Source organism: Elephantulus edwardii, unplaced genomic scaffold (assembly GCF_000299155.1).
Source record: "Elephantulus edwardii isolate Elephantulus edwardi_28Jun2011 unplaced genomic scaffold, EleEdw1.0 scaffold00052, whole genome shotgun sequence".
NCBI lineage: Eukaryota > Metazoa > Chordata > Mammalia > Macroscelidea > Macroscelididae > Elephantulus > Elephantulus edwardii.
In genome coordinates this window covers 9,054,178-9,065,497 of record NW_006399802.1, presented here as the reverse complement: position 1 = coordinate 9,065,497, position 11,320 = coordinate 9,054,178, and the positions used below count along the sequence as shown (strand labels likewise).

Sequence of the window (11,320 nt, the reverse complement as noted above, 5' to 3'; positions counted from 1 at the left end):
TCCTTCTTGGCGTCCTTCTTCTCATCCTTCTTGGCGTCCTTCTTCTCATCCTTCTTGGCGTCCTTCTTCTCATCCTTCTTGGAGTCCTTCTTCTCATCCTTTTTTGCATCCTTTTCTGCCTTTGCGTCCTTCTTTTCATCCTTCTTTGCATCTTTCTTTCCATCCTTCTTTGCGTCCTTCTTTCCATCCTTCTTTGCATCCTTCTTTCCATCCTTCTTTTCATCCTTCTTTGCGTCCTTCTTTGCATCCATTGATTCTGTTTCAGTATCTCCTTTGGAATCTTTTGAGGAGAGCTTTCCCTCACTAGTTACCTCACTAGGTTTCTTCTCATCTTTCTTTTCTTTTTTACCACCTTTCTTTGCATCTTTCTTGCTAATGTCCTCTGGTTGACTACCTTCTTTACCAGGCTTTTTTTCATCTTTTACATCCTTCTCCTTCTTTTTATCTCCTTTGCTAGTTTCCAGTGCTATGGTTGAATCCTTATCTTTCTTTGAATCTTTCTTTTCTTTCTTGGCATCTTGTTTTGAATCTCCTTTTTCACTTTCAGTATCTGTACTTGTACCCATGCCCTTTTTTAAATCTTTTTTGTCCTTCTTAGCATCTTTCTTTACATCTTCTTTTTTACTTGGTGCTGAGTCCTTGACCCTCTTTGAATCTGTTTTGTCTTTTTTGGCATCTTTCTTTACATCCCCCTTTTCACTTTCAGTGTCTGTAGCTGAAGAACTCTTTTCCTTTATTGAAGCCTTTCTGGAAAGCTTCTGTGGAGCTTTCTTGGAATCTCTCCTTAAACTTTCTTTTTCACTTTCACTGCCCACATCTTTACCCTTCTTCAGAGCTGACTTCTTTACAGCTGTGGATTCCACTTTGTCCTTTGGAGTAGAAGTTGGTCGGGAGTATGGCTGCCTCCTGGCAGCTAAGTAAACAGAGGGTCTCTCGGAAATTGTCATTAAGGATCGGTGCATCCATAATGGTCGTCTTTGTTGTCCTCTTAATTTTTCTTCATCATATGTCTGAAACATTGTTTTGAATAATGATAAACACCTTGTTTATGAGTTACAAAATATTCCTTATGAGATATCAAATACATTTTAACTTAATCATAAAATAAATATTATTTTATAAGTAGGGAAATTGTACATTTTATTTTTGCTTCTGGTTTGTTTTCCTATATCTTAATTGGACTAATGATGACATATAGCACAATTTTAAAGAAGTCAGTGACAGAGAAAAGAAAGTCAAAGAAAGTCAAGGATACAGCTAAGGGATCTGGAGAGGAAAAGGCTATTGAAAAAAAATAATAATAACTCTTCCATAAAGGATTAAAAGGAAGCAAAGGAAGTCAAGGGCATAGATATAGACAATGAGAGTGAAAAAGAGAGTATAAAGAAAGGTTACAGAAAAAGATAAAGCTCCAAAGAAGGATAGAGATGTGGGCAGAGAAAGCACAAAGAAAGTCCAAGTCAGGACTCCAAGAAAGCTTCAAAGAAGAAGGATCTTTGAAGTCACTTTGTCAATCCATCTCTTCGGGGGTGGAGAGGGGGTGGGTCTTTCTTTTGTTGCCCCTCCCTCCAACTTTTTAGCATGACATCTCTTTCCAAGGTATTGTCTTTTTCTAGCATAGTAGATTTTAAATAGTCTTTAATATCACTGTCAACATCAGTAACCGCATGTACCTATTTAAACTGCATTCATTAAAACTCAAAAACTCACTGCCACTGATCAAGTTAGTTTGAAAACATAGTGACTATCATATTTCTCTGAGGTTATTAATTGTAAAAGGGGTACACTGTCCCTCTTTCTCCTGTGGAAAAAGACCCACAGGTTGATTCAAACTGCCAGAGATCCACAGCATTTTGGTTATCAACACAACTCACTAAGTTGCCAAACTTTACCTAAAATATGAAATCCGCTTTCTCATCTGCACTATCCCCATTTCAATACTGAAGTAGGAAGATATCAACTTTTTTTTTTATTTGTATGTTTGATTATGTGTATATCTGTGCATGTCCACACACATAATTTTACAAAGTTCTTAATTGAAATGGTATGATTTCATTTTGGTTTTTAAGTTTATTTTCTTTTAAGTTGGTTTGCTTATGATGTTTTAATACTTACAGGAATTGTATTCTCTTCTAATTGAGAAGGTTTTGATCTCTTTTTTTGTCCTGGCCGTGGTGGTTTTGGAAATTGCAGGGAAAAATATTGCTGATTCCATGATTTCTTACTTAGTTCACTGACTAAAATAATAAAGGAAAAATATGTTCTTTGAAGTAGGTAATTAAAGTTACATTAGAAATTAAGTTTGATGTATAAAGTCACATAAAAAATTCATCGTCATGTAAAAGCATCAACAAATGATTCACTACTACCAAATTTGTTTGCTAATCTTTTAAATCTCTGCTATCAATATGAGAAAGTAAATGACATTATTTCTATTTGTAGCAGTTTTACAAATAAATATCTAAAGAATCACTGTGAATTTATAGTAGAAAGTGAAATATGCAGATGTAATGTTGGGTGGCTGAGTCTTCTACTTGCTTCATAAAGGGGAACTTCCCCCATCAATATCATCCATTGTTATTTTTGTGTACCATAGAATTGAAATCAATCCATAGCTAACACTCCAGCAGATTTTCAGACACAGTTCATTGCATGCGAGGAGATTGTTCATCCTTTTCCCATAGAGCAGCTGGTGACTTGTGCCTTTGAGATCGCAGCGCAGCTTCTTGCCACTAGACCACCAGAGCATAATATTAAACAAATAACTACATGGTCAGGCATGCTATCCCACATGCTCTTGTCCATATTTCTACCTGCATTTGGGTCTGATATTCATTGCAAATGGACTCAAATACCTTATTCACAGTTGTGGGGTTTGTTAGGAAAATAGATTGGGGAATGGGAGAGGCAAAGATTATCACCCATGCAAGTTCATGTTTATTCCAGCTGTCCCAACAAGGATTATCAAAGATTGATTCTTCAATTAGTTCAGATAGCTTCTCAGTTAACAAGCTGAAGTCTAAGTTCAGCTCAGCAGCACAAATAAATATCTGGTTTCCTCAATTAGACCAGCAAGCTTTATCTCAAAGGGTATCTTAGGATACACTTTGCCACAGTCTTTTCACCTTCTCTCCACCACCATCTTCACAGTGCGGAAAGCACTATCTTATATTGGTCCCATAGCTGTTGATGATTTGTAAGTCCATATGTCACAATTAACATAGCAGGAGATCATGCCCCAACCAGGGCTAACACATTGGATAGAAAGCCAATTTTGAAAATAATTTACAAATACAACAATATGCTACTTTTTAATTTTAAAAAAATCTGATTGCTTTGATATTTCAAATGCAAATATGTTTAACTTCATGTTCCTAAACAATATGTTTGCACAGTGTTGCCTCAAGCCCATGATGAAGGTTCCTCGTTACACATTGTTCAACTTTTAATATGTCATGACAATTACTGTTGTAAGTGAAAGACTGTAAACTAATCTATAACTCTTTAAAGTAATCACATAAATTTTTAAAATAAGTATTGAAACCTAAAATATAATTCTTACCTGGAATGTAATTATTATATGATCCAAAATTTACTTTTCGGCTAAGGAAACAAAAAGTAAAGACTTTAGTGATGTGGTACAAAACTAATTCATTAAATATTTTCATGATTTTGTTTGTGTCAAAATCATATTGAGAAACAGTTTGTATTCTCAGATCTTCATTATTATTTAAGTCAGCTTCCTTTTTAGGAAAGTAGAGATGGGAAAGTGTGTTTTCTAAAACATATCCTGAACTTAAACATAGTGGCCTAAAACATAAATACAGACCCATGATAACCTTCCTTTTCACTTTTAGATTAGAAATTATATTTTTAAAACTATCAATGAGTTCACTGTTCTCATTGCATGTTCTAAATTATCTCACAATTTAAATTGATCAGTTACATATTCATGGAAAACCACACAAAATAAAATCCGTAAAAGATAAAAATCTTATAAAACCCAAGTGTTTACATGGCATATACGTGTATTAAAGTATGTATATGTGTAAATAAGTCAACGTGCATCAAGTAATGTCATAGAATTTGAATTTAATTATATTTCAACAGGGAACAACCCACAACAGCAGCAAGAAGGCTCAACAAATAAATCTATGTTGCAAATTATTTTCAGCTAGGATGTTTACAACTGTGTTAATACTATATGAATATGAGAAGAATGGGAATCTCAAAGCACTTGATTGTGCTCATGAGGAACCTGTATCTGGACCAGGAGGCTGTTGTGTGAATGGAGCGGGGGAGCACTGCATGGTTTGGAATTGGGAAGGGAGTGTGTCAGAGATGTATTATGTCTCCATACCTGTTCAATCTATATGCTGAGCAAATTATCTGAGAAACTAGGCTCTATGAAGAGGAGTGTGATATCAGGATTGGAGGGATGATCATCAATAACCTCTGTTATTCAGATTACACACCTTCCTTGCTGAAAGTGAGGGGGATTTGAAGCACTTGTTGCAGAAGATCAAGAAAAGCAACATTCCGTATGGTTGTGTCTCAAGAAAACAAAGTTTCTTACCACTGGACCAATAGGCTATGTCATGATGGATGGAGAGGAGATTGAAACTGTTAATAGCTTCATCTTGCATGGATCCATAAGTAATACCCTTGATATGAACGGTCAGGAAATAAGGAGATACATTACAATGGGAAGATCTGCAGTTAGGGACCTTTTCAAATTTTTGAAGAGTAGTGATGTCAGTTTGAGGACTAAGATGCATCTGATTCAGGCTATGGTCTCCAATTACTGGCTATGCATTCGATACCCGGGCAATGAATAAGGATGACAGAGATAGAATTGATGTCTTTGAGCTGTGGTGTTGGAGAAGAGCACTGAACATCCAATGGACAGCCAAGAAACAAATAGCTATGCTTTAGAAAGGGTGCAGCCTGAGTGCTTTTTTGGAGGCAAGAATGATGTGGCTTCACCTAACATACTTTGGACATATTGCTAGGAGGTGTTATTTTTGAGAGAAGGAAAGGAGAAGGACATGATGTTGGGAAGGATGGAAGCTTGACAAAGGAGAGGAAGACCCTCAGCCAGATGGATTGACAAGGTGTCTGCTGCAATAGGCACTTGTGTGTCAGGAAGTGTCAGAATAACACAGGACAGGACTAAGTTCAGATCTTTTGTCCATAGGGTTGCTATGAGGTGTACTCAACTTGATGGCACCTAACAACATAACAACAGTAACAATACTATATGAATATGTTAATCTCACAAAGGAAATTATTATAATCTAACTTCTAGTTTTTACATTTTTAAACAAGAACAACCCCTATTTTTTGTATTTTTAAATCATGACTTCAGTGAAAATTTACATAAAGGATGAGTTTTTGTTCATTCATTTATTGACATTTTCCTCCCTGTCACCCAATACAAGGACCGATCTCTCCTGGAGACGTGCTCAATGTAAGTGAGGAGGGGCTTCAAAATCCTAGCCTCCAAGGAAAGATTAGGTTTCACACTCTCCAAGACAAACGGTTTGTTCTCTTGGCAGTCCATGGTATGTTCAAGACTCTTCTCCAGCACCACAGCTCAAAGGCCTTCTTGTGTCATCCTTAGTCATTTTCCAACTCTCTGAAGCATAACAAGTAACAAGAAGACCATGGCCTGGATTAGGTACACCTTTGTATCTAGACTGATATTATATAACTGTAAGAAATAATATATAAGTTTCTAAAGAAAAAGTATTCCTGAAATTTCACTGGACTCGTATAAAATCATAAATTTATTTGAGAAAAACTGTCAATATAAAATGGATTGTATCTTCTAATAAATATACTCATACAGATACTATCTTATTTTATTCTTTAAGAAAATAACTTTCAGATTTGAAGTATACTCTCATTTTCTTTTTATATTTCACCAATTTTGATGTACATAGTTAAATTTATTTCATTTAATTTTTATTTTAATGATCCATATTATACCTATTCCAAAAAAAGGTGACCGAACAGAGTGTAGGAATTATTGGAAAAATACCACTAATATCACACACTAGCAAAATCCTGCTGAAGATTACCCAGAAAAACTTGAACAGTACATTGACAGAGAACTACCAGAAAATACAAGCTGAGTTTAGAAGAGGTAAGTAACAAAGTAGATTTTTTTTCAGGAAGTACAATATGAACAGGAGTCAATGGTAATGAAGGAGGAAGTGGAAGCTGCATTGAAGGCATTGGCAAAAAATAAGACCCCAGGAATTCATGGGAATCCAATTGAGTTGTTTCAATTAACAGATGCAGCCTTTGATGCACTCACCGGTCTATGTCAAGAAATTTGGAGGACAGCTGTCTGGTCAGTGGGTGGAAGAGTTCCATATCTGTTCCCATTCCCAAGAAAGATGATCCGACTGAATGTGGAAACTATCGAACTATATCATTACTGTCACATGCAAGCAAAATACTCCTGATGATCATTATAAAATGGTTAGCACAATACATAAATAGAAAACTGCCATAAGTTCAAGCAGGATTTAGAAGAGGCCACGGCACCAGGAATATCACTGCTGATGACAGATGAATTCTGGCTAAAAGTAAAGAATACGCAAAGAATGTCTATTTGTGCTTTATTGACTATACAAAGACATTTGACTGTGTGGATTATAACAAATAGTGATTAAGTTGTGCTCATGTGAAACCTATACCTGGAACATGAGGGTGTTGTGTGAACAGAGTAGGCAAACATTGCATGCTTTATAATTAAGAATGGAATGTGTCAAGGTTGTATTCTCTCCCCACATATATTTAATCTGTATGCGAACCTGGACTCTATGAAGAGGAATGTGGTATCAGGACTGGAAAAAACCTCATCAATAACCTGTGTTATGAAGATGACACAACCTTGCTTGCTGAAAGTGTGGAGGACTTGCAGCACTTGTTGCAGAAGATCAGCTTTCGTTATGGTTGCATCTCAATGTCAAGAAAACAAAGATACCACTGGGCCAAAATAATGATGGATGGAGAAGAGGATGAAATTGTCAACAACTTTATATTAGTGGATCCACAATTAACACTTTTTGTACCAGCAGCCAGGAAATTAAAAGTCATATTTCACTACAAAAATCGGCAGTTAGGGACCTCTCCAAATTATTGAGGAGTAATGATGTCAGTTTGGGGACAAAGATGGGTCTGATTCAGGCCATAATTTTTCCAATCAATTACTATATACCCGAGAACTGGACAATGAAAAGGATGACAGAAGAAGAATTGGTGCCTTTGAGCTGTAGTGTTGGAGAAGAGCACTGAAAATCTCATGGACTGCCAAAAGAACAAACATGTAAGTCTAGGTGAGGGTGTAGCTGAAGCACTCCTTAGAGGCAAGAATTATAAGGCTTCACCTCACATATTTTGGGCATGTTGCTTGAAGGAATTATTCCTGGGATAGGGACGTGATGTCAGGAGGGTGGAGATTTGCCTTAAAAGAGGAAGATCTTCGACCAGATGAATGACATGGTGACTTATGAAGTGGGCTCTTGTGTGAGGAAGTGTGATGATCGTGCAGGATAGAACAGGATTCAGATCATTTCTTCTTGGAGTCACTATGAGTCATATTCAACTCAATAGCAACTAAAATTAATACCTTCACCACCACCAAAGTAGATAAAATAATTTTATAAGCATTTAATATACATATAAATAATGTATCAAGCATACATATCACATATAAGATATATAGTATATAATCATGTGTCAATCATACACATACACACACACATACACACATAATACTGTACCATAGAGTCAGAACCGTTCCATAGCTAACCGTCCAGTGGGTTTTCAGAGACAAATCACACTGAAGGTGATTGCCCATCCTTCTCCTGTGGAGCAGCTGGTGGCTTCGAACTATGTGTCTTCATGATTGCAGTGCAGCTTCTTTCCACTATGCCACCAGGATCAACCACCTGGGAGCTCTTGTGGCCTAATTGTAAGCAATTGCACTACAATCCTTAAGGGCACATTGTTACAATACACCAGCTACTCCATGGTGGGGAAGGGAACAATAATATTCATTTATTATATATTGATTATCTCTGGATCAGTTCTGACTCGATGGTACCAAAACACAATAACATCAACAATCTGCTTTATGCAGATGACACAACCTTGTTTAGTGAAAATGAGTAGGACTTAAAGAACTTACTGTAGAAGATAAAAGTCTATAGCCTTCAATATAGATTATCTCTACATCAAGAACACAACAATACTCACCACTGGATCAATAACCAGCACCATGATAGATGGAGAAAATATTGATTTCAATGATTTTGTTTTACTTGGATCTTCAATCAACACCCTTGGTACCAGCAGTTAAGAGATCAGGAAAAGTATTACATTGAGAAAGTCAAGAACTTTTCCAAATAACTGAGGAGAAATGATGTTAGCTTGAGGACTAAGGAACACATGATTCAGACTGTAATCTTTTCCATCATTTTCTATATATCTGAGTGCTGAACAATGAGTAAAGATGAAAGAAAAAGAATTTATTTCTTTGAGCTCTGGTCTTGGAGAAGAGTACCGAATAGCCCATAGACTGCCAAAAGAACACACAGTTATATCTTAGAAAAAGTGCAGCCAGAATGCTCCTTGGAGGCAAAGATTTCAAAGTTTGGTGGCACATAGTTTGAGCATGTATTATTCCTTGGAGAGACACATTATGCTTTGAAAGTAAGAGGTGAGCAAAGGAGAGGAAGATTCTCAATGAGATGGATTGACATAGTGACTGTACCATGTAATTACATTTACCTTTCTCTCTTTCGGTTTTAATCTAACTGCAAAGTATGACCACCTTTATTTTTGATAGCATGTTGTTGTTGTGCTTTTAAGTCTGAACTGATCCATAGTTGATCTTTCAGCAGCTTTTCAGAGACAGTTAATTACATAGGAGGAGATTGTCCATCCTTCTCCCGCAGAGCAGCTGGTGGCCTCAAACTGCATGCCTTCAGGATTTCAGCACTGCTTCTTGCCTCTACGCTACCTTTTATAGTGTAGCATATCTCTTTGTATGAGTTCAAAATCCAACGAATTCAAATGTCAAGGGCTTTAAATAATGTAATACTTCACTCAGTGAATCATCCCAGGACAACCTATTAGTATAAGTATCACCATATAGCCTACTTGGAGATTTCATTTGCAGAACAAAAAAGGTAAGAAGGAAGCTTAAAACTTCCCAGAGATTTCTTGGGGGCCCCATTAGCCACTCTTCTTGTGGTTTCTGAGATCTCCCCCCTAGACTTCCTAGAGAAACTACCCACCAATTAGGTACCTCTGTCACAAAGTGAAGGTTGAGGTCAACTTGCCTAGAGATTGTTCTATGTGTGACATTTTCTATTTTTCTTTAATATTTTCTAAAACAGTGGTTCTACCTTGCATTTTGTTTGATTTTGGTGTTTACTCTTTCACTCAAAAGACACTTGTCAATATCTCTAGACATTTTGGTTATCAAAAGTTGCTTGTGAATGTACTTGTGTGTATGAGAAGTTGATATTGATGTCTAGTGGCTAGGTGCCAGGAATACTACTAAATATCATATAATGAACAAGAATCTGCATCACAGTATAAAAATAATCATATAGCTTAAACTGTCATTAGAGTGAAAATGCCAAGACTAAGAAACCATTTTTTGACCAAGATAATAAAGAAATACTTAGTTGAAGCAGATAAAGTAAACTATTGAGATATGAAAAGAGAAAGCCAGCACAGGAAATGTAAATGTTCGTAATTGTGGATATCCCATTTGATACCAAATCTTGGTGAGAATCTATCTCATTTTCTTTAGAATTGTTATTCTCAGTTGAAATTAGAAATCAGAAGCCTAGGTTGACTTAGAGAATTTGAGGTTGGACTCCAATGGCAAATAAAGTTCAAATTCTTAAGTGAGGTTGCTGAAGTGTGGCTGGGACAAAGGCATTATAGAAGATTAAATGGGAAGAATGAAAAAGTAAGCTCAAAGATGAATCCATGTTACAGAAATATAAATATAAAATTGAAGTACTGTCATTATTAGGGCCAAAGAAAGACAAACAGCATGAAGAATTGTTTTCTACATCTCAAACTCTATTAAATTAATTGGAATTTGTTATTTGAACCACAGTATATACACTTGCTTATCGTGTCAAATATCTGTGTATGTTTCACAAATATACAGTGAGGTCATTAATCATGGAAACTATTGTTGTTGTTGTTTGTTGTTATGTGCCTTCGAGTCATTATACTTTGCTTTTCAGTAACAAAATAAAAGAGGGAATTATACTAAAATTGCACCATAAAATGATGAAAAAATATATTTTTTACCATTGTGATACAGTTTTTTTGTAATAAGGCAATGATCACATTGATATGTGTTGCTGTTGTATACCATCGAGTCTTAACAGATCCACAGCTGACCTTCTGGTAGGTTTTCAGAGGCAGTTAATTGCATCGGAGGAGATTGCTCATTCTGCTCCTGTGAAACAGCTGGTGGCTTTAAACCAAATCCTTTCAGGATTTCAGCTCAGCTTCTTGCCACTAGGCCAGCAATATCCTGCTTGAGAACTCTTGATTTAAGTTTACTAAGATTTAATAGCATAATAGTCTGGGAAACAAGTAGTTTGCATATAGTTTTGTACCTTAAGGTAGACCAGATCTATCCAATAATTCTGCATAAGAAAACACCTATTGTAATGTAAATATTCTCTTTCTCACTGTCAAGGAAGCAGAGCTAACTCACAGCTCACCTTTTGGCAAGTTTTCATAGGCTACATAGCAAAAGATTTCTCTCCCATTAAATCATGATAGATTATAATCTCCAGAAAGGGAGCACCTTTGAGTTAACAGAACAATTTCCTATAGACTAAACCACCAAGTTATAGCAAAGAACCCACTGTGGATTAGTCCTACTCTGTAATCCAGTAGATTGCCAAATTAGAGGCCAAGTCAATATCAGCTAACAAGATAGCAACAACATAAAAATAATACTGAAATAGTAGATCTTTCAAGAACTATAATTTTTCCATTTTATGATTTGTTCCTTTCCCCCTAAATATTCAAATACTAATTCCAAAAAAATGATTTTAATATTCCTTGTATTTATTTTCTCACTGAAAGTAACTTTGGTCAAATCTCAAATTTAAAGAACAGAAGATATTACAATATTTACATATTTTTTCCATTATCTAGTGGTTTCATGTATTTTGGAAACTAATCAAGAGATCCAATGTAGAGTTTAATAATGGGGTTTATTTTAAATATAAATATTAAGAAAGCTCTGCTGAAGCTGCAT

General features: G+C 35.8%; 1 protein-coding gene across 1 annotated transcript in view; it reads right to left on the bottom strand.

Moving 5' to 3' along the window:
• Positions 1-9,493, bottom strand: part of LOC102871874 (cylicin-2-like) — a 9,823-nt gene extending 330 nt beyond the window's left edge. Inside the window, exons 1-5 of the mRNA XM_006886976.1 lie at positions 9,426-9,493; positions 3,563-3,603; positions 2,116-2,237; positions 791-1,010; positions 12-715 (exon numbers count right to left, since the gene is read on the bottom strand). Of these exons, the coding sequence (XP_006887038.1) occupies positions 12-715; positions 791-1,010; positions 2,116-2,237; positions 3,563-3,603; positions 9,426-9,493 (1,155 nt within the window). The remainder of the gene's footprint in view (positions 1-11; positions 716-790; positions 1,011-2,115; positions 2,238-3,562; positions 3,604-9,425) is intronic.
• Positions 9,494-11,320: the final 1,827 nt, after the last annotated feature.